The sequence below is a fragment of the Mytilus edulis genome, chromosome 1 (assembly GCF_963676685.1).
Source record: "Mytilus edulis chromosome 1, xbMytEdul2.2, whole genome shotgun sequence".
NCBI lineage: Eukaryota > Metazoa > Mollusca > Bivalvia > Mytilida > Mytilidae > Mytilus > Mytilus edulis.
The window spans coordinates 40,159,838-40,184,871 of record NC_092344.1 but is presented as its reverse complement, the minus strand read 5'-3'; the positions used below and the strand labels follow the sequence as shown (position 1 = coordinate 40,184,871).

Sequence of the window (25,034 nt, the reverse complement as noted above, 5' to 3'; positions counted from 1 at the left end):
CGGTCAAAAACATTTAGCAATAACCAAAAAAATCTAAGGATAGCATTGATTATTACAGGAAAATGAGGCTTTCCAAAATACATCAAAGAACTGTAGCCTGTAAGACAATTGGTCTGACTGACCAAAAATCAGTTAGACTAAAGCCATTTAGTTTTCTACATAATAAATTGTTTGCTGGTAAAATTATAATATAGTAGTTTAGGTTTTTTAAAATGTATACTTTACCAAATACATGGTAAAGTGTGCTAAAGTCTTGTGAAAATATCTTTGAAAAGTTAAGAATATAAGTTATTACATTTCTTTTTAACTGTAAATATGCTACTTTGAATGTTATCCATGTTATGGCTTCACAATTTATGTAGGTTAAGAAAAATATTTCAGGGGAGGTAATTGACACAGAGTCTGTCATAGACACAGAAGATTTAGCCATCATTACACCCAATGGAGATGTTATTGTAGGCAGTCTTACTATGAGGGTAAGTTAACAACAAAGGATATGTAACTTGAATTCAAAAAAATGAGATTACAATCACTGTTGTATAACTAGCCTATACTAGATTTCATCAGCTGATTGTTCGTGTCAGTTTCTAGAACAATTTGAAAATTTATCAAAATATGCAAATGTTTATGGTGGTTGAAATGAATTCAGCTGTGAATTGAGTAATAAAGCAAAAGGTTTTTTATCAAGTTTTTCTGTTCATCAACGCAGATTATATGATTTTGAAACCAAAATATATATATCCAACTCATTCTTTAAAAATTGCTTTTAAGGGGAGATAATTTTGGATTTTTTTTAAATTACAATAAATATTTTATTACTATAACTCTCATTCCATTAACCTTTGCAGGCTTCTTACATAGAGTTGAATATTAAACTGTGTTTTTCGTTTTTCAGGTTGAACCTGGAATGCATCTTCTTATAACTGGACCAAATGGTTGTGGAAAATCCTCATTGTTTAGAATTTTTAGTGGATTGTGGCCTGTGTATAAAGGAAAACTTCAGAAACCTCCACCAACTTCTATGTTTTATATTCCTCAAAGGTATCAATTTATTTAATATATTGAACATTTTGCAATTACCTTCTATATATGAATTTGTTTTTGTCATCTTGGGTTTAAATTTTTGTGGATAATATTTATCTGAATGAAAGAACCTTTACTATAGGTATATACATATTGAAAAACAGGTACAATTGAATGTTATAGGTGATTTTCTGTATTTCCCTTTCTCAGTTATATTCAAGACCAAATATTTGAAAGCCAGGGATATATAAATACATGATGAGTTATACGACAAAGAAGAGCTATAAAGAGTAGTAAATATTATATAAGGTCAAATTCATAAGTGGCTCCCTGTTAACATATTTATGTAAATTGTCTATATATGCCATGCTATTGAACATGATGTAATATAAGTTACACAGTGTGCGATTTTCCTAATACTGGAATTTATTAACCCAAATGATTCCTGTATTAGGACAATTACACACTGTGTAACGAATTCATCCTGATTTTTGTTATCGCACCACTTATTTATAATTTTTTTTTAAATAATATTATAGAAATAGTATTAAAAATTATTAATTATTTGGACAATATCAATCAAATATATTTAGATATTCTATCTAAAACTTTGAAAAATGAAAAATATTAGGACTTCTTTTTTTTCTTTAAAAGTGGTATAAGGGAAATAATTTGAATTGACTTAAAAAAAAACTTAGGACAATATCAGCCAATCAAATTGCCAGAAATTACTCTAAATCATAAAAAATTATAACAATTCTTATACTATTTTATAGACCCTATATGTCTATAGGAACATTGAGAGACCAAGTGATTTATCCAGACAATGTAGAAGATATGATGAAGAAAGGCTTGACTGATAAAGACTTAATCAATATACTGAATATAGTCAACTTACAACACATAGTCGACAGGGAAGGAGGTATATTGCTTAAAACTTTTTAATTTTTTTTTTCTTTCCAGCCCTAATCAATCATTTTGTATTAAGAGCATACATGTTTTCTTTGTTTACCCATACTTGGTTTGGGGTAGTTGAGAAATATATATGCAGTATTGCATTTCAGTTCTTTGTTTGAAATTTGTTAATACAATTAATCAGCTTGAATGTTCTTGTAATATTTTCACAAATTTTATTGAGAAACCTTAATTGGCTATCATTTTAAAAAAAAAATCTAGATTTTATAGGAAGTCAATTACCAATGTATATAGATGTGAAGAAAAAAACACAGAAATTTATCCAATTTTAAATTGTACAATTTTATTATTAATCTCCAAATTCATAATAGAACCATAATAACACAAGACATGTATGATTTTAATGCATAGAACTTGTGTTTATGCAATTTCATGGTATGTATTGGATTCCCACAAGTAAAAAGTAAATGTAAGATTTCATTATTAGAATGGTCAATTTTACACTCTTTGACAAAAGTGACACATATACAACTGACTGTAATTTCAGAAATTATTTCATGCATTTATTATTGTAATTTTGTCATTTTAGACTAAAATGCAATTTTAATTTTTGAAATATTGGGGAAAAATCCTGTTTGATTCATATAATAAATTTCTAATTGTGATTTTCAATTATTGCGATGATAACTCTGAAGCATTTTTCGCAATAATAAAAACATCGCAATAAATTCTGAATTTACAGTAGTCTCCAAGTAACCATTTGACATGTATCTATAAGCTGATTAAATGCTGTATTTCCATTGATTGATTGATTGATTGATTGATTGATTGATATATTGATTGATTGATTGATTGATTGATTGATTGATTGATTGATTGAGTGAGTGAGTGAGTGAGTGAGTGAGTGAGTGAGTGAGTGAGTGAGTGAGTGAGTGAGTGAGTGAGTGAGTGAGTGAGTGAGTGAGTGAGTGAGTGAGTGAGTGAGTGAGTGAGTGAGTGAGTGAGTGAGTGAGTGAGTGAGTGAGTGAGTGAGTGAGTGAGTGAGTGAGTGAGTGAGTGAGTGAGTGAGTGAGTGAGTGAGTGAGTGAGTGAGTGAGTGAGTGAGTGAGTGAGTGAGTGAGTGAGTGAGTGAGTGAGTGAGTGAGTGAGTGAGTGAGTGAGTACTTACTTACTTACTTACTTACTTACTTACTTACTTACTTACTTACTTACTTACTTACTTACTTACTTACTTACTTACTTACTTACTTACTTACTTACTTACTTACTTACTTACTTACTTACTTACTTACTTACTTACTTACTTACTTACTTACTTACTTACTTACTTACTTACTTACTTACTTACTTACTTACTTACTTACTTACTTACTTACTTACTTACTTACTTACTTACTTACTTACTTACTTACTTACTTACTTAGTAGGAAAACTGGCAAACCTATTCAATTAGAATATGCAGGGTTCAAACTAACAACCATGGTGTTGACTATCTAGTGATATTGTACATGAACTACCTAGACCGAAGCCCAGACTTGCAAAAAAAGTTCATATGTCCATGATTTCGATTTCAAAGTCAATGTCTGATATCAACCATGTATATTCTTCTGTAGGTTGGGATTCAGAAAGTGATTGGAAAGATGTGTTATCTGGAGGAGAGAAACAGAGAATGGGCATGGCTAGGATATTCTATCACAGGTTTGTGACTTATGATATTAGAATCTATAACTGTTACAGTCCAAGATTAGAAAATGTCTAACATTCAACAGCAAGATTTTATGTGGTAAAATTTCGACAAAATTAAGGTTGTCTGGTCTTGCACTTTTTTATTTGTATACTATTTTTTTACTTACAACTGACATTATCAGAATTCACAAAATGTCAATTGCGAGTTGTTTTACAATTTTGACAGAGTGAATTTTAAAATTTTATCATTATTGGAAATTTTAGCTTTTTTATAAGCCCGTCAAAATTTTGCAAGACGTATTATGGTATACAAATGTCCGGTGTCTGTCTGTCTGTCCGTCTGTCTGTCTGTCTGTCCGTCCGTCCGTCTGTCTGTCCGGCGTAAACATGTCGCACCGTAACTTGAGAACGACTTATCCAAATTTCATGAAACTAATACAGTTGTTTCTTATGATGGTCAAATGATCTGTATACTTTTTGGTGATAGTAAGATTTAAACGTTTTGAGTTACAGCACTTTGTAACTAAAACAGGGGTGTGTTTTTTTCACATGTCACACCGTATCTCATAAACGATTCTTGATTATGGCTTAAAACTTTATACACTTTTTAGTTATATTAACCTTAATATCTGTATACTTTTTGGTGATGATTCAAAATTTCATTTTTGAGTTATTGAGTATTTTGTAAAAAAGGGGGAGGGATTTTTTACATGTCGTGCCATATCTCAAAAACTATTTATGATTATTGCCTAAAACTTTACACATGTCTTTGTTATATTAATCTTAAGATCTGTATACTTTTGGTGATGATTCAAAACTTCATTTTTGAGTTATCGAGTATTTTGTAAAAAAGGGGGAGGGATTTTTTACATGTCACGCTAATCTCCAAAACTATTTATGATTATTGCCTAAAACTTAAACCAATTCTTTGTTATATTACTCTAAAGATCTGCATACTTTTTGGTTATGACTCAAAATTTTATTTTTGACTTATTGAGTATTTTGTTATACAGGGGAGGGGTTTTTTTAAATGTCGCGCCGTATCTCAAAAATGATTTATGATTATTGCTTAAAACTTTACACACTCCTTTGTTATATTAATCTAAACATCTGTATACTTTTTGGTGATGATTCAAAATTTTATTTTTCAGTTATTTAGTATTTTGTAAAAAAGGGGGAGGGTTATTTTACATGTATCGCCGTATCTCAAAAACAATTTATGATTATTGCTTAAAACTTTACACACTTCTTTGTTATATTAATCTAAAGATCTGTATACTTTTTGGTTTTGATTCAAAATTTTATTTTAGTGATATTTAGTTTTTTGTAAAAAATTTATTTTAGTGATATTTAGTTTTTTGTAAAAAAAATATTTTAGTGATATTTAGTTTTTTGTAAAAAAAAAACAGGGTGGGGGGTTTCACATGTCCTGCCATGTCTCAAAAATAATATATGGTTATTGCTTTAAACTTTTTCAGAAACTATTTATGATTATTGCATAAAACTTCCACACAAGATGTCAGGCGTATCATGCGCTCATGGCGCAGCTGTTTATTAAATGTTAACTTCACTTTGCAAAAATCACTTTTTTGAAGGTGAGGTGTTCTTTTAGAAGAATTTATTTAACTTTTCTCACAATGCATAAAACAAAATTAAAGACAACAACACCCGTGTATTACTGCAAAATAATGGTTTATTATGGTCTACATGTTTTGCTAACAAGCATGACATCTTTGAAACACTGAAGTACAAAACTTGCAGTTTCGCAATTCTCTGGAAGTGATGTCACAATGACAATCAAGAAAATGTTATTTTTAAATTGAAAGTGAAAGTAAAACAAATGTAGTTATTTATAGAAGAGTTAGTGTTTTCTTGCAGCTGTATTGTGGTAATAGGGTTTTGTTGGGCTGCTGTGTCATTGATTCCCCCCTCTTTTTCAATTCATACAGTCATATTTGTTTTAGGGTGTTGTTGGGCTGCTGTATCATTAGTGTTTATCTCAAGCAATTTAGCATGGCCCGATGCCATGTCCTTGTGCCAAAGACGTCATGCCCTTTTTCTTCAGAAATATTTGACTCCATGTGCCCTTTAACGTTATATGGATCGTGATAGGGTTTTGGTATTGTGTTTTTTGCTGATCCAAGGGCAACAAGCTTTGACTAAAGTTGGTTGCATGTTATTTTAATCACTTCTGCTAGACTCGAAAGTGTAAGTCAAATTATGCTATCTTTCAGCAAAATAATTTTGCAATACTTTAGAATCTGATGAAAGGTGCCTAAAGTAAAATTGAAATCCATTGATTGCATTAAAAACGTCACATTCCTTTCCAAATTACGACTCAAGCATCGTTTATTTTTTGTAAATTTTTCTTTGTCCGCCATTTAACATTTGTACAAATTAGGAATCTTGAGTTTGGGAAACAGACCTGCTATGAATGAAATCTGGATTCTTACATTATGACTGCAGACTCATAAATGGCACAACTTTTAAGTTATTTATTAGAATTGAACAACTGTGGGACTATTAAACTTATATTATGTCCCATCTTAACTTTGTTAAATTTATATATCTTTTTAATGAGAAACACTGAATTTCATAAACATGATAACATAGAAGTTGAACTTTGAATTTGAATTGTTACTTTAACTTAGTATGAACCCAAGTATGAATTGAACAATACAAAAAAATTATATATGCACACCATGTACATATAGCCCTTTTTATTATAGTAAAAACCAAAAATACCAAACATTGTAAGGCCTCGAGCAAACAAGCACTTCTCCTTTAAATTATCACCACTTCTGCATATCAGTTTCAAAAAGAGAAGTCAGTAGTATGAGCCCTGAATATGTAAATTACTATATTATTTGTTAGTGCCCAATGACATCTTGTAACCTTGATAGTGTCAGATGACATTAAATAACATTGTTTGTGCCTGATGACACCTTGTAAATTGATAAGAGTCAGCTAACTCTTAATAACGTTGTTAGTGTCAGATGACATTTTGTAATGTTTATAACTCAGATGAGACCTTGTAACCTTGATGCTCTACTAGTTAAATTATCAGGATCAAACATGGCACATAGTTGAAATATTTGTCTAGCTAAGTTTGTCTCACCCAATAACTGATGAGCAATACCACAAAACAATGGTGAACATGTGAAAGCATCGAAATTTGCTTGTAAACTTGGATATGTTATTGTTGATTTAAGCAGTTGTAGAAAATGTCTACATGATATTATGTCTTGTCTATGGTAGTAACATAGGAAGCTAAGGAAATATGCAAATCCTATTGGATGATACTTTGCATGGTTGTTTGTAACATCTACATCTACTTGTAACTCTTGTGGAATTATTGATGACTTATAATAAAATTGTAGAGGAAAAATTGTTAATGTTTTATATATCGTATAAAGTTTTTCTTTCTTCATCAGATTCAGCTCCTGTTTTTGGAAACGATTTAATGTGTCCTCAGTCGTGGTCAATACAGTATAAAATTTCTCATCTGTGTATTTCTGCAATGTATAATTTACTACAGATAATGAGGCAACATAGTTTTTGTGCACATAGAAGAAAGATGCTAATGTCAGCCATCCTGATACTGCATCTGAATTAACACCAATCAATAAATGGCTCAAATCGTATTTATACTTCAAGTATTGATGTTTGTTTTCTGAGCTATAGCGATGTTTTGAAGCATCTAGAGCAAACTTACATGCGTTTGATAAATGTAAAGCAAATAGTCCTCTAGATAAACCTGTTCTAGAACTATGTAGAAAATGATATAGTAGACGCATATTCTTTATACTTGGAAAATAAGAAAATGTTTCTGGTATTATTCTGATAACTGCAAAAGATTCTGGGATTTGGAAGGACAGTCTTGGATAATCTTGAAGGGTCTCAGAAGACTTGAAACAGTTTATTCCTTGTTCATTTGAATTCTTAAGTATGGTGATTAATTTTTCTTTGTTCATCACATTGAACCGTGCACAGAAAAAATTATTATCAGGAATAAAATAATGTGGCAAGATTGAATATTTTACACAGTACAGCAGTCTTTGTAAACATGACAGGAAACATGTTATAATATTATCAGGTTTCCATAAATTTTGGTCTGTTTCTTCTGAAATCCAAAACATAAGTGTTTTCAAGAAGTATGAACACAATAAACCTTTCAAATCTTCATGTTTCTCTACTATTTCCTTTAATAAGATTTTTAACAAAGCATAGCATAATAATTGCGTGTGACTGAATGAATATATAAGAAATTTTTCTGCTACGGAAAATGAAATTCGCCATTCTAGATTTTCATTGGCAGATCCTTTGCAGCCTATTGGCACGAATAACACACCGCAAGATATTATTTTGGAAATGAGTTCAGGTGAAGGCCATGTAGATCGAGATCTACTAACCCATGGCTGTGCCTGAAATATCCATTGGTCACATTTCAGGCAAAATGCTATATCCACAGCATCATTTGTATCAGATACACATGGTCCATGAATATTTGTAAACATTGTTGCCATTTTGGGAGGATAAATCGACAAATGGACTAGTTTATAATTTTCACTCGAAAACATATATCCAAGGTGAGTTCTTTGCCACTTGTTTTTGAAAGATGGCAGCAAAAAATGAAAATAATTAGGCAGGCGTAATTGTGTAAAACATGGTAGGGTCTCCTCAGTGTTCATTATTAAAGGAATAAACAGACCATCGAAATTAGCCTCTTTTTCAGATTGATATACCTTAAAGAAAGGATCAATACCCATTATATCTAAATCACTGCTTTTGAAATAAAGGCCTTCCCCTTTACTTCCACTTGTTATGTTTTTAAAAATATCTGTTTGTCCCATATCGATCATAGTTGTAGTTAATCTTCTAATTTTCACGACTTCCTCAGATCCAATCTTTCGGCAAAGGTATTTGTAAAAATTTAACGATTCATATTCTTCTGTGGACATTCCAGCCATTTTCTGCATATCAGTCTACAAAATAAATAACCATTAATCCTAATAACAACAAACTTCTTATTTTATTATTTTACAATACTTTTGCTCATTATCCCTCTATTTCATGTAGCAGAGTGAAATATCTTTATTATCGGTAAAAGTGGAAGGTTGAGATAGCTATTAAACTTTATAGTTTTGACAAGCAACAATCACTCATTTTTTTTTAAGTTTGAAAATCAATTACAATGTAAAGGACTGCTTCTGAAGTTATCGAGATCAACTGAGTTTGATAGATTTTGACCTTAATCTGGTAGATTAGTGTCACAGAATTTCAGTACCCTGTATATATGTTTGATAGATACCTACTTTGTATTCATTAGTATTTGTTGTAAATAAAAAAGAAGATGTGGTATGATTGCCAATGAGACAACTATCCACAAAAGACCAAAATGACACAGACATTAACAACTATAGGTCACCATACGGTCTTCAACAATGAACAAAGCCCATACTGCATAGTCAGCTATAAAAGGCCCTAATAAGACAATGTAAAACAATTCAAACGAGAAAACTAACGGCCTTATTTATGTAAAAAAAATGAACGAAAAACAAATATGTAACACATAAACTAACGACAACCACTGAATTACAGGCTCCTGACTTGGGACAGGCACATACATAAATAATGTGGCGGGGTTAAACATGTTAGCGCGATCCCAACCCTCCCCCTAACCTGGGACAGTGGTATAACAGTACAACATAAGAACGATACCAATTTTTTGAGGATTATGTGGGTACAGGATAACCATGACTTAAAATGTTCAACAAAATACAAATTTTGAGAAGGAATATATGTAGACTTTGCCAAAACAACAAAATCAAATATCTAAAAAAAATGCAACTTTTCCTCAATCCAAGAAAGTTGTTACGCATGAAAATAAATGAATCCATAGTCATTAAGCAGAGGCATACTGTTCTTTTAAGTTGTGTGTTCTCTGTCCTTTTTGTTCAGATGGAAATGTGATATAGTGAACAGAGCATTGCTAGTTGTTCTGTAGATACAGTCATATCCTCATATCAAAAAACACTTTGATGAATTAACAAATATCTTGGGAAAGTGAAAAAATCAACACAATTAAACACGAAATTAGTTTAAATATCTAAATTTCTTACCATTAATTCTTTCTCTGCCATTTTCTATATTAATTATTGTCTTCTCCAGTTTTTTGCAGGCTCAATAAGATCAACAAACTGCAAACAACTTTTCTTTGGCTATGGTACACATATTGTCAATTGTTTGAAAGAAAATTATTGTTATATACATAAACTTTCAAACAATGCAAGGAACTGTTAAAACAATGGAAAGTTTGAAGTTGTTGAGAACATAAAAACTGAAACTAAAATGGCAGGTTTTTTTATTTTATTTGTTAAATAGAAGACCTAAGAAAACAATCATGAGTATAAGTATCAGCATTTCATAAGGAAAAACAATTGTTTCTTGATTTTATCTTTTTACTTTCTTAGTGTCAGTTTCCTTGAAAGGAAATCAGCTACTTGATATGATAAGGAAATTAACGCCTTTTTGTCCTTGAAATCTTAATCACCAAAATGTTACATAGTTGTGATTGTCAGGAGTTATGTTTTTGAGTGTACGTACTAAATGGGATTTTCCAAAAAAATCCAGTTTCAATTTTGAATTAAGCAGGCTAAGTGTTATGAGCTCAAATGGCCTGAAGAGCTTGAGAAATTTTAGATTTCAAAGAAATGTGAGAATTACCAAATATAAAAAAGATATGTAAACAAATAATTTTAATATATCATGTACCATTATATAAAAACTGAATCAAGTTTTGAATCAAGACACGAGATGGACATTGCAACATTAATCTTTTGAGTGGGGTGGGTGGTGATATTTCAGACAGATGAAAACCTGAACATGGTGAATATTCAAAAAGATTTTGACTATGTTTGTGCTTTCATTCATTTTGTGTAATGTCCTAATTGAATCTGCTGCAGGATTCCTTCTGTTTCATTCCTTCTTTTCTTGACTTTCTACTTCTGATGATTATGTGCAATCTTGCTCATTCCTCAATAGGGAATCTTCCAAACAGTCTGTGTTTTCGTCCATGCTTGCTGGTTTTACAGTTTCACTGATCTAGTACATATGTCTATTAAGGGGCCATCTGAAGCCTGCCTCCAGTTGTGGGATTTTTTTCTGTGTTGAAGACCAATTGGTGGCTTTGTGCTGTTTTATGCTCTATGGTCAGGTTGTTGTCTCTTTGACACATTCCCTGTTTCTGTCCTAAATTTTAGTGAGGCATAAGTATGAAATTAAACACTGAAGTATAAGTCATACTGTTGTGTGGTTCTCTGGTATTTTTAGTTATTTATAATCCTAGTACAATCTGAACTTTTGTGCCCCATTTATTATGCCCCATTTATGTCCATCTGTCTGTCCATTTGTCCCGATTCAGGTTAAAGTTTTTGGTCGAGGAAGTTTTTGATGAAGTTGAAGTCCAATCAACTTGAAACTAAGTACACATGTTTCTTATGATATGGTCTTTCTAATTTTAATGCCAAATTGTAGATTTTACCCCATTTTCACGTTATACTGAACATAGAAAATGATAGTATGGATGGGGCATCCATGTGCTTAAAGGACACATTCTTGTTTAATCAAAAATAATTTGACTTCGTAAAGTACTAGTAATACATTGGGTCATAATTAATGATTTACCTTTTATTTGTGTTGCAAAAAATTTTGTTGATTTCACAATAGTTTCTACTTCATGTGCATTTTATAGTTTTTATGAAAATTTTAACCCCACAGCAGTTGATAAACACCTTTGATTTAATTGCTTGAAATAATTAATTTTGACATTTCAGATGCTAGGCAAAAGTAATATTTATCTTGTGTTATTTCAGACCACAGTATGCCTTACTAGATGAATGTACCAGTGCTGTTTCTATAGACGTAGAAAGTAAGATATACCAAACAGTCAAGGACAGTGGGATAGTGTTACTTACTATCACTCATAGACCTTCATTGTGGTAAGTAAGATATACCAAACAGTCAAGGACAGTGGGATAGTATTACTTACTATCACTCATAGACCTTCATTATGGTAAGATAAACTATATTTGTAATTATTTCTTATGATTTGTTATTTGGCCTTGAATTTTGTAACATTGAGTTGAACTGTAAAATCAGTGTTTAGATCTCTAGGGCTGTTGCATAATGTTTGACTTAAATTTTTATACGCCCATTTACATTGTTTATATCTATTGGTGTAAACTCTCTTTTGATTTTCAATAATTTCTAACATGACATTGAGAAGTAATTGAACTTTATTCTTTGAAAATGTGACTGCATATCATGAGCTCATGGCGAAGCTGTTTATTTTTTTTATATACCCACTAAGCATGGACAGTTGACTTATTGTCTAATAACAATCTTCACCCTTGAAAAACTTTGTTTTGGTAGAATGAGCTAGTGACTAAACTTAGTGCACATGTGTTCAAGGGATATGATATCTTATGCAGATCACTTTGACCAAACACCATCCATCTCTATGTTTAAGGAGCTTACTCTATATAAAGAAACATAACTCCTGACAATCACAACTTGTTTAACCATTTTTGTCGAGCCTGAACTTTTGTCGCAGAAAGCTCGACATAGGGATAGTGATCTGGCGGCGGCGTTAGCTAACTTCTTATAAGCTTCGTATTTTAGAAGCTGAAGGTGGAAGACCTGGATGCTTCATACTTTGTATATGGATGCCTCATGTTACGAAGTTTCCGTCAGTCACATGTCCAATGACCTTGACCTCATTTTCATGGTTCAGTGACTACTTGAAAAAAAGTTAAGATTTTTTGTAATGTTAAATTCTCTCTTATTATAAGTAATAGGATAACTATATTTGGTATGTGCATACCTTGCACGGTCCTCATGCCCGTCAGACAGTTTTTACTTGACCTCGACCTCATTTCATGGATCAGTGAACAAGGTGAAGTTTTGGTGGTCAAGTCCATATCTCAGATACTATAAGCAATAGGTCTAGTATATTGGGTGTATGGAAAGACTGTGAGGTGTACATGTCCAACTGGCAGGTGTCATCTGACCTTGACCCCATTTTAATGGTTCGGTGGTTATAGTTAAGTTTTTGTGTTTTGGTCTGTTTTTCTTATACTGTACGAAATAGGTCTACTATATTTTGTGTATGGAATGATTGTAAGGTGTACATGTCTAGCTGGCAGGTGGCTCCTGACCTTGACCTCATTTTCATGGTTCAGTGGTCAAAGTTAAGTTTTTGAGTTTTAGTCTTTTTTTCTAATACTATATGCAATAGGTCAACTATATTTGGTGTATGGAAATATTTTTTGATCTATATGTCAGTTCCGCAGGTTTTATTTGACCTTGAACTCATTTTCACGGTTCATTGCTCAATGTTAAGTATTTGTGTTTTGGTTTGTTTTTCTTAAACTGTAGGCATGCAATAGATCAACTATATTTGTCTGTCTAGCATGGTTCATCTGACCTTGACCTCATTTTCATGGTTCATTGGTCAGTGTTTAGTTTTCTTGGTTAATGTTAAGTTTATGTGACAGTTGTAATAAAGCTTTATATTTAGGACTATCAACATAAAATCAATGATTAGTAAGGAAGGCGAGACATTTCAGCGTGTGCACTGTTGTTATTAATTTAGTCAAAACTCCAAGAAACACATTATAAAAACAAGGAGATGTGGTATGAGACAAAAGAGACAACTATCAACCAAAGTTCAAAGAAAGTGGCAACCATGCAGCCTTTAGCAATGAGAATAACCTAAACTGTATAGTTGGCTTTAAAAGGCCCCAACATGAAAAATATTAAACAATTCAATTGAGAAAACTACAGATTCATTCAATTATGATAAATGTTAAAAAGCATTTTTGAAACTGGCTATTATCAATGCATTACTGGTTTAAAGAATTATCTATCTAAAATAAGGCCTATCTAACCCTTCCCCTAAAATTTCACTGAGTTTTTTTATCACATTGACACAGGCTTGAATTACAAGTGACGTAGTTAATCAGTTGGTTTTCAGATGTTGATAGTTTTGTCAGTACACCACAATTTCCATTTCCTTCACTAATTGCATGAAGTATTTAAATCAATAGAATAAAGCATTAAGCTTTAACTTATAGCAGCTACAACAAGCAAAAAGAAGAATAATAGTAACAGTATATTTCTTTTATTTCACTTGTGTTTAGATTTGTTCTTTCTTACAGGAAATTTCATACCCATCTTTTACAATTTGATGGAGAAGGAGGGTGGAGAATGGAAGAACTGGATACAAACACTCGTCTTACCCTGAACGAAGAAAAACAAAAGCTTGAGACCCAATTAGCTGGTGTCCCTAAGATGCATAACAGACTATCAGAGCTTTGCTCTATATTAGGGGAGGATTCAGTCTTACTATCCAGTCAGGATAATATAGATGATGTAGATGAATTGGTAGAGAGTTGATGCACAACATTCCTTAGTTTATTTGTTTTATTTCTACAAATTTTCTTGCCAGTGATATTATACTGAGAGTACTGCAAATACATTTTAAAATTATTGTGAGGTTTTCAATATTGCGAAAAATGCGACAGAGTTGTAAACCCAATAATTTACAGTACTTAGAAAATTGTTTTTAGGAAAAAATCATGTCTTAGATTCTGGTAGATGAAATGTTGTAAATTGAATGTTCAGTTTACAATAACTAATTATGTATTATTGGGAATATTCCCTTTGTGATTACTTTTAATAAATTAAACATCATCATGATTATTGATTATTGCATTTTAATTTGATGATTTTATGTTATGATGTATGAATGAAAATCGGGAAATCAAATTGCTTAGCTTAAATTTTCTGAATTACAAAATGTAGATGTGAAAATTGGTTTTGCAAAAATGTTTGAAACAAAATCAAATAAATAGATACTGTGGATTTTTCATGGGTAGTGCGGTACCAGCTTTCACTGATTAAGGAAAATTTATATATTCATGGATATTTATTTTCATGGTTTTGCGGAAGTCTGCATATATCTGTAGATTTTTTTTTATTCTTTGAACGTTTATTTTCGTGGGTCACCTGTTACAGGTACCCACAAAATCCAAGAAAATTTGTATACAACGAATAATAATGTATCCACAGTACATGTATTTGCAAAGGTATAATTTAGATTTAGAATTTAAATAATTTTGCTAATTTAAGGTTCTTCTGATAAACAAATGATTTTTATGCCCCACCTATGATAGTAGAGGGCATTATATTTTCTGGTCTGTGGCTCCGTTCGTCTGTGCGTCCTTCTGTGCGTCCGTCCGTTCAGGTTAAAGTTTTTGGTCAAGGTAGTTTTTGATGAAGCTGTAGTCCAATCAACTTGAAACTTAGTACATATGTTCCCAATAGTATAATCTTTCTAATTTTAATACCAAATTAGATTATTACCCAATTTCAGGGTCCATGGAACATGGAAAAGGATAGTGCGAGTGGGGCATCCGTGTACTTTGGACACATTCTTGTTTTTATTCTTTCCAAGTTCTTAATTTTACATTTACGAATAGGCTATACAAGTGCGTACTAATAGAAATTACAAAATCTCTGTACATGTATTGCTCTATCAGATAGATAGAAGCATCTCATCTAAGTATTTTATTAATTTATTTATGTTTTTTTTTATTTGCACAATTTAACACATTCTGTAAATATTTGAACAATCAATATTTATGAACAAGTAGTACTACAGCATTAAATTAAATTTTTTGTTGTTGTTGTTTATTAATTCCATATGTATCTAGTCAGTACTGATATTTGTGCTCAGGGTAACATATATGAATGTACTTATGTTATATCTTTGTAAATGCAAAGAAAAAAATGACCAGATTTTCATTCAAACTTGTTTGCGGTCATTTTACAATAAAAAAGATACTCATAGTTTTTAACCTCATACCCTGGTGGTTGTTTGTTATAGGATTGTATATGATAACTAAAAAGTTGGATGAGAAAATAGGACAATTTTTTATTTTGCCCTAAATGTATAATGGTAGATTTCCTGTAAACCTGCAGTAACCCATTTTATTGCATAGCAATATAATATTTCCCACAGAAAAAAAACAAAAGTTAGCGTGCAATAAATTCCAATATTGCACTAGTGCAATAAATCTTCAAAATTCATGACGCCATCAACAACAAAATCTAAGTTTAAAACTATATTTACTTTTTCAAATATTATATTGCTATCGATAAAAGGGTTATTTCATGAATATTGGGGATTATTGTCCCTTGTAGAACATATATTGCACTCGCAAGCTCATGCAATATAAAATTCTACTCGGTACAATATTCCCCATTATCCTGATTTAGAGTAATTTCTCGCAATTTGATTGGCTGATATTGTCCTAATAAATTTCAGTACAATTTTTTATTACGTCAATAGGAGTTATCTCCCTTATTTATTACGTCAATTGGGATTATCTCCCTTATACCATTGACCTAATAAAAAAATGAGTTGCTTCATAGTCCTAATATTTTATTTTTTCACAGTTTTAGATTAAATATCTAAAATATAATTGGTTGATATTGTCCTTACATTGAATTTAAATATAATAATATGCAATATAACAAAATCAGGATAAATTCGTTACACAGTGTTCAATTGTCCTAATACGGAATTTATCGGGTCAATAAAATTCATATCGGGTTTGGCTTCGCCTCACCCGATATGAATTTTATTGACCAGATAAATTCTCGTATTAGGACAATTACACACTGTGTAACTAATAATATTCATGCAATAACCCTATAATATATATTCTTTATTGCCTCTAGAAGGAGAGTGTCAATAATAAACATAATACAAAATTAAACAATTGAACAAAATAGGCAAATTAAATTAGGAATGTCATGATCAGTTGAAGTGAGAAATTGTCAGAAATGGATATTACAGTTATTTTTAATTAAATCTTGTAGTAAAGTTCAAAATTTATAGATAAAACGAACGCATATGGCTTGGAATGTCTCTAATTGGTCAGTTTATCAATGTTAATACACCTTGTCCAATTAACAACCTGCTGTTTTTAATTTTCTTTAACAGTGAAGTCAGCATCAAACTGGTGAAGCATGAACAAAAATTAACAAGGTCCTTTAATCATTAGATACTTTTACAGACTGCATAGATTTCTTCTTTTAATATCAGACATACATGTTTTAATAAAGTAGTGAAAGGGAGGCAATTCATTGTTTAATCTTTTTTTTTATTCTGTTAAAAATTAATAGCTGTGGACCTGTGTTTCTCATTTTCAAACTGAGTAAGGGGTAGATACTCCTTTGCAGATTAAACTTCTGGAATTTTCAAAAATGCACTTTTTGTAATTTTCCCATGCCAATCCCTTAAAAAAAGGTCCCATCTACAGTTAAGTTGTGCATTTCAATCCTTTAAAATTTGGAATGAGTGTTATTTGTTAGTAAATAAATTACTGTATGATGAACAAAAAATACCATCTATTATTAAGACTGTTGAAAATAGTGGATAGCTTCTTAAAATTAAAAAAAAATCAAAATTACAACTTCAAGCTTACTTTTTCTATTATTATATGATTAAAACAACTTTCAAATTTTGAGAGACTGCCATGTTATATAAAAATCTTTCTTTATGGCAAAATCTGCTGTAACAGTATTATAATATACGATAGTATCTATTGTGAATGTATTTTCATGGAAATCTTGTATTATGTTTGTAACATTAGATTAAGGTGTCTTAAAAAGCTGTATCATTTTATCTTTGGTGTATTGCCACTAGTTGGCATGTTGTGCAAAGCTTAAATGTAATTATGTCTGTATGATAAAAAACAAATATGTATTAGCAAATGTTTGAATGTCATTTCACTGTCACAAAAAGTAGTTTATATGATATGAAATATGAAATCTCAATAAAATGTGTATTATTTTTTAAAGAAAAAGGAATGTTTGCATAAATAACGAAATCCACATAAATGTTTTGCCAATTTTTTACATAGATTTAGTCTGTTTATAAACATATTTTCTAAATTTAGCTACATAGCTTTGACAAACAACTGTTCTAATTCTACAATAAGAAAAACTCATCTTCAACCACCAAAGCCAACTATTAAGGTAGTTAAAATACTCATATTTTGTTTTTGTGATCCATTTGAAATAAGAGTTGGTTCTCATACAGTCTGTAAAGTAACTTTCAAAACTTGACTTGGCATGATTTTATCATAATTTTTTTTTTATTTATCAATTTTTAAGTTTAATAGGACTGTTTTGTCTTCTTCTGTTTATCTATGTACTATATTTTGTATTTCTTTGATATACTACAGCTTTGCTATTATTGCAGTAAAATTGCATCAACTGTATTATCATTTGTGATATACAATCGGTGCCTTGTTTATGAGGTTGACAATTTGTAGAGTTTTATTAATGGGGTTGTTAAAAAATGCAGGATCTCATCATTTTTAAGTTGTTCTCTCCAAATTCAAATATGATCATTTTTACCGGAAATATTTCATTTGGAATAGATGTAGGAGTTACAGTGTATCAAAATTAATGTTCCTTCATCCAAGCATATCTTGGATGTGCAGGATGAAGGTCATTCTTAGAATATGAGCCTGAGGCTCGAAAGTAATAAATTAGCTTAACTTCTCTATGAGGGGTGAAGCTTACATGTAATATCTCTGTTTAAAGAAACAAACTATAGCTGGCCAGTGACCTTGACCCTAGTATATAAGCACCTGTTCCACAATAACTTGTCATAATTTAAAGCAAGTTTGTGTCGACCAAATATAAAACCCATTGGAAAAAGGGTGGGTCTGACTGATAATCCCTAGGGTGGGAATTAATTACTTTCGAGCCTCAGGCTCATATTCTAAGAATGACCTTCATCCTGCACATCCAAGATATGCTTGGATGAAGGAACATTCTTATTCATATTTCGCCTTCGGTCTCAAGTAATAAATTAGCTTGTTTAAAGTGTAGACACAAACTAAAAACAATTTTTATATAAATGCCAACATTTAATAAAGCATAGAAATCACAAGATCATCCAGTAACTACAACTGAAGAAAAGTGTTTTAGTACTGATATTATTCACTTTCCCTTTTATAGAACTTATAAAAAGTTTTACCATATGTCCAGACTAAGCTGTTGCCATAATGTCTTTAATAGAACATCCTGAAGCTAAATGCACTTATGAAGAGGTTCCTCTAAATGAGTAAACCTTAAAACCTCGGCTAAAATTAGAACTCTCTCTAACTATCTAAACTTTACAAAAAGACTTAGATGAATTCTCTCACATATTTTATACACAAAACATGATAAAACATTGTCTTAACAACACAAAGTTTTGGTTTATCAAAACCCTTGATCACCTCATTAGGTAGACTAACTAACAGATCTAGTATTTTTCAAAAACTCATGTATATGAAAAAATAAAGTGCCATGTCTCTGAATGAAAAACATAGAATGTAAATCTACAGCTGATAAAGATTGTACTTTGGCAGTTGTAGTCAAGGCAAATAAAGACACAAGTATAAAAGACAGTCTTCAATGTAAAATCCTCTAATGAATATAAAGAACTTAAAAAGATAGCACTAAATTCATCTCCATAGTGAAAGAGTATCGAACTCTTCAATTGCAGATTCAGGCTTAAACAACCTTTCACATATGCATGTAGTAAACAAACAAATTTAGTAACATCTAGCTACTTCTTAAAGGATCAAGTCTGTTTCAACATAAAACAAGTAAAATTCACATTAAACATGCTGAATATGAAAAGCTTGTGTTTTACAAAAAATTTTAATAATCAATAACATCCTTTTGAGATGGTGATAAGGAATTGGTTCTCTTTGAACACACCAAATAATGAAATTTCTCAAAAAATATTAATAATGCTTGATCATAGATGCATGATCTCCAAGATGAAGTGTAAATATATTTTACAAATGATTCTGAAATCTCCTGTTTATATGAAAGTGATTTCTGAATAAATACACACATTTTTATCCTACCGCACAATCAACCATTCAGGTGTTGGTCACTTATACTTTTTACAATACACAGTTAAATCAAATCTCTTCCTGACGGAAAGGCATTCTTCAGTATGTAACATTGTTACTAACTTTTATGTTTAGCAGAACTTTTAACTGTCAAATAAACTAAAATTGGTCTTAGCAAAGAAAACAACTCTGAGCAGACCAAAAGGAATAATCAAAAGAGCCTTTTGAACTTTATCACTAATAATTTTCTTTATAATTATCCCCAACAATGAAAAAGATGGGAAAATATAAGGTCTTAAATCTGACCATGAAAAGTACAAACATCTTGTTGGTCAAAAGACAACGAATCAATTATCTACAGATTTGAAAATAAAAACGTGATAACAACAAAACAAATATATCTTCTTTCAATTGCCATCCTGTTGAATCTGTAAATTTTTTAGACATATGATAAGCATCAAAATTTTCTTACCAGGAATATAAAGAGCTGTGATAAAAATGTTCTTTCTTGAACACCAAGCCCAAATAATGAAATATTTGTAGTAAGCATGTTTTAAAAGTGACAAAGAGGTTATACCTCTTATTGCATAATAAATGCTACTGAAATTGTATTTTCTGATTGTATAACTCTCTGTGACTAAAAATTTCTCTCCAAAAGAAAAATATAGCCAACAATTCTAAGAAATCTATATGAAATGAGCGCATGTTCTTAAAGAAGCTCCATCTACCAAATCAAAAAATTTTCTTCAAATTTGGATCCCAAATCCTTCTAATGAGGCATCTGGTCCAATCCAAAAACTTATTTTGATGGGTCTAAAAATCAATTCTTAATTTCTGATTTAAATCGTTAAAAATTTCACCTATAGATTGATGATAATAAACACTGTAACAACTATAGTGTTTCAACATTATTTCTCGCCATGTTTCTGCAACATTCCCACAGATACTGCATTAAAAGCATGTGCCACAAGACCAATATATGATGCAAATCATCTATAATACAGTTACACAATTCTATTTAAGAAGAATTTCCCAAGGGAGATAATTTTAACATTTCACATCCGTCAGAAAAAACTTAAATAGCTCAGTATCAATAATGAGACAAAGGAAAACAATATGCTTCCAAGGAATGAGTACCAACTTCTCAAAATTTATTCCGAAGCACAGCTTATCAAGCATTTGCACCACTTCTTCTGTATTCACAATACAACCATCTAAATTCTGATCCATAATAAAAGAATCATCAATGTATAAACTATAGCATGTATATACTTCAAGTGACATTATTTCATAAAAATACATAGACAGGTTTTAAAACCTTAGTAAAAACTCTTGATGCAGAAGCCAATCCAAAACAAAGAACATAAATATCATATCAATGTCCTTTCCACATAAATCAGGCAATTGTGATATAATCATAAATGATACTTAAATATGCATCTGTGAGATCTATAGATGTTAGCTCTCTCTCTATATATATATAGATAATCATCCCTAAGAATTACATCTAAACAAAAGATAAATGGTCCTGCTCCAAATGCTGATTAGCCACAAGCTAAGTATGTTTGAATTATTCAAATAGGTAACAGGCCTTGAAGACCCATCTTTCTTAGGAACTAAGAAAATATAGGAAATAAACTAATTTTCCAATGATCGATCAACCTCTTAAATAGCTCCCTTAGCTATCAATTTTTGGACTTCTGAAATTATTTCATCCTTATGAAAGGTGAAATGTATTTTATTCAAATATGTGGTACATCATTAAAAATAATTTTATAACCATTTCTTAATAAATCTAATTTCAATAGACCATTAGTAACATTTTCCAAATCATAATATTTAAGTTATCTACTGTATATAGCAACTGGTTGAGAAATGTGACCTCTTTGAGATTCTCTGTTCCCTTTTGGGAAACCTCTTCCTCTCAATGAAGGGAATTGCCTACTAGTATATGCCCTGTTAACCAACAGAGCCTCCACAGTTAAAAGACTGATATTGCCTTTCCCATAACAGCTGGGAGTAAAATAATTGCTAGACCTGGAACCTCTTCCAAGGAATCTAGAATTTGCTTAAGAATCTTTGTATAATCACCAAGTTTGCTTCATGCAATCATAACTAAAAACGTAATAAATCAACTATCACATCAGAATTACAAATAAGTTTTATCATCTAGATATTTCTGAGCATCTCCTATGCGTTAAAATAGAAACCCATGGTCAAACAAACAAATAGAATTTTACAATAAAATCCTCAACAATAGGGGTGATGATCAACCCCTTAATAAAGTATCTCTGGGTTTCCTGCATCTTTGAAACCACATAGTGGGCCTGTCTAGGCAGTGCCATTTCAATCTTGTTATTTATCCTAGACACACTAGGATTCTCACAGTTCTCAGGGTGATAGTATTACTCCTCTATGAACTTGATATTTTCCTGATTTGATATTTACTGACATGGTAGTATTATTAACAGTCACAGAAAGTCCAGAAGAAAACTTACACAGTTTTCTGCCTTTTTAAACAATTTTGGGATTTTCCAAGCAAAATCATGATTAAACTGTTCAACAAACAGGATGAGATAATGGACCATTAATCTCATTTAGAGAAGCCTTAAAGGCTTCTGAAAACCTTAATGCAGGAACAAAAGACGTATCAAAATTCAGTTCCGGCTGGACTATCATCAGCCATGGCACAAACTCCAAAAGGAGGTACATGAACAGTATCATTACAGTAGTTCAGATCAAAATTAGAACTAAATCTTCATTAAAGTAAGCCTCTAATGGCAAAATTCGAATAAAGCAGCAGGTTTCTCTACAAACTCTGCTTGAGTTGAAGGCAGAGAAACTGTCTCAAACCTCATGATTCATACATGTTCTTTACTACATTAATAAAAATGAGTCAATGCATCAATATGTATACAAATGTACATGCCTATCTTAAATCTCAACAGCACTATCTTAAGAAAAATTCACAAATCAAGGAGATTTTGAAGCTATACAAGTAGCACTAGATTTAAAAACTTACTTTTGACTCGTTCTGTTGCTTTGTCAATTATTTCCAATTGCAATGCCATTATGATCTTTTATAAAACTACTAGGTTTTATAACTGTTTAAGAAGAGGATTTATTCAAAATACCTCTTGTTTTCCTATTAAATTTATCATCTTTAATTTCTAAAACAACTGAGATGATGAAAATCATAGCCATCACCCTTGTAAGTGTAAACATAATTCTATACATCTTGCAAAAGCAATACATTTGCATAATCAAATTCAGCCATTGTAATAAAATAATGTGTACCTGTGCAGGTAAAACACGTGTAAATTCTGAAGAGTACTCACGACCTTCAGGTGAATAGAAATACTTTTAAATATCTACCTGTTTAACAAACAGGTGTATGAATTAAGAAACAAATGTGCTGTACATCGTACTAAGGCAAAAACTTAATGAATATATAAAATTGTCATACATCGTAGACAATAAAAAATTTTAATTAATTTCCATCGACACTTGTCATACATCGTAGACAAGAAATTTAAATTCATTTCCATCAACACTTGTCATACATCATAGACAATTGAGGAATTATTATTTCTAATTAACAAAATAACATTAGAACTTGTCGTACATCGTACACAAGTTAAATGTAACTTTAGTAACTTTCCCCTAAATCTAAAATAAAAATAAATTAACTAAAACGAATTCAAGTGAAGTGTTCACTTCACCCCTCTAGAAAAATAATGACAAGTTATTGTGGAACAGGTGCTTATATACTAGGGTCAAGGTCACTGGCCAGCTATAGTTTGTTTCTTTAAACAGAGATATTACATGTAAGCTTCACCCCTCATAGAGAAGTTAAGCTAATTTATTACTTGAGACCGAAGGCGAAATATGAATAAGAATAGTACATAGTCTTGAAGTATACATTTTATTTGTACTCAGCTCTTAACAGAATAGAAATGCTCTGCAAAGCCTGGCTTTCTACCGGTTTCTAAACTATGTTAATTGAAATTTATATTTCAAGACAATGTACGGTTATTCTATAATTATCCTATATAGAAATTGTTGTTTTTAAACCACTTTCTTTATGTTTCTACATTTGACACTAACATCAGGACAATGCATGTTTGTCACTTTTTTTTTCAGTTTTAAATTTGTTTAGGGGTACTTAAATACATAAACGTTACCAATAATGGATAGAATGTGAAAAGCTTTTTGTAATACAATTTAAAAAACCTTAAGTATTTAATTGATTATCAGAAGATGACTTGAACAAGTTAGTTGCCCTTAATTATTAGAATATGATGTACAGAACAATCATGTTTTTACATTACATATTGTGTGTTGTTATTGTTGCGTAGAACAAATGTTGTGATTGTGTTTTAACTTATAATTGACTATTAAATTTAATTTTAAGATCACCAATAAAGATCCATGAGACTGTCTTGTTGTTTTTTTTTCCTAATTGATAAGTAAACCCGGTAGAACTGAAAGATTGTCTGGTGATCTGTTCATAATGGGCTTGCATTTTGTGGTACTTCATGAATATGTAACATCTCCATGATAAAATTGAGAATGGAAATGGGAAATATGTCAAAGAAACAACAACCCAACAAAATTATGAGCAGATAACAGGAGAAGCCCACCAATAGGTCAAGGCAGTGAGAAATCCTGCACCCAGAGGTGGGCCTCAGCTGGTCGCTAAATAAATTGTGTACTAGTTCAAAGAAAATGGACACCATACTAAACTCCTAAACATATAAATGATCTAAAATTTTAAAAACATACAGACTAACAAAGGCTACAGGTTCAGATGCAAAAATGCAGTGGGGTTAAAAATGTTTAGTGAGATCTCAACCCTCCCCTTATACCTGTAGCTAATGTAGAATAAAAAAACAAACAACAATACTCAGTTATAAAGAAGTAAGAGTATGAGACAAGCGAAAATAAGCAAAATGACGATACATAAATTAACAAAGGACTAATAGCAGTTACTGACATGCCAGCTCCGGACCTCAATTTAATTGATTGAAAGATTATGGGTTCATCATATGAAAATCAAGCACAATCCCTCCAGTTAGGGGTTAAGTATTGTACCATCAAAACATATCAGAAGATCAAAACCTGTATCATGCCAACAACTTGTTTTAGAATAAATGTAAATTTCCAATGCAAAGACCGTATGAGTGAGTCAATATTAATACCAAAATATGTCATCCTTAATGACCTGACAACAGCAACGTAAGTATATCCCTTATGAATGAGTCTGTTAGCTTTTGAGGTGAATTGCGACATTTTTGTAAAGAAAATTACCATGAAAGACTAGATTCGAAAAACTTGAATGTATAAGATGTCTGCACAAGTGAATCAATAGTTGAGATACATGTATATAACCACCATACGATGGTGGCAAAGGAACAT

The 25,034-nt window shown here is 31.1% G+C and overlaps 2 protein-coding genes across 2 annotated transcripts in view; one reads left to right on the top strand and one right to left on the bottom strand.

The window, feature by feature from the left end:
• Positions 1–24,057, top strand: part of LOC139482565 (ATP-binding cassette sub-family D member 1-like) — a 31,449-nt gene extending 7,392 nt beyond the window's left edge. The window contains exons 5-13 of the mRNA XM_071266478.1: positions 382–476; positions 896–1,041; positions 1,800–1,945; positions 3,552–3,636; positions 11,499–11,624; positions 13,845–14,845; positions 15,168–15,967; positions 16,147–18,170; positions 23,519–24,057. Coding sequence (XP_071122579.1) covers positions 382–476; positions 896–1,041; positions 1,800–1,945; positions 3,552–3,636; positions 11,499–11,624; positions 13,845–14,082 — 836 coding nt within the window. The 3' untranslated portion in view covers positions 14,083–14,845; positions 15,168–15,967; positions 16,147–18,170; positions 23,519–24,057. The remainder of the gene's footprint in view (positions 1–381; positions 477–895; positions 1,042–1,799; positions 1,946–3,551; positions 3,637–11,498; positions 11,625–13,844; positions 14,846–15,167; positions 15,968–16,146; positions 18,171–23,518) is intronic.
• Positions 5,973–9,977, bottom strand: LOC139482570 (uncharacterized). The gene is made up of 2 exons (XM_071266486.1): positions 9,747–9,977; positions 5,973–8,609 (listed from the first exon to the last, which is right to left on the bottom strand). The coding sequence occupies exons 1-2, from the start codon at positions 9,765–9,767 to the stop codon at positions 6,645–6,647; spliced, it is 1,986 nt and encodes a 661-aa protein (XP_071122587.1). The 5' UTR covers positions 9,768–9,977; the 3' UTR covers positions 5,973–6,644.
• Positions 24,058–25,034: the final 977 nt, after the last annotated feature.

Coding starts and splice junctions, on each gene's coding strand:
- LOC139482570 (XM_071266486.1), bottom strand. CDS start 9,767: ATGGCAGAGAAAGAATTAATG. Junction 8,610..9,746: donor TGGCAGAGAAAGAATTAATG/GTAAGAAATTTA, acceptor TTTATTTTGTAG/ACTGATATGCAGAAAATGGC.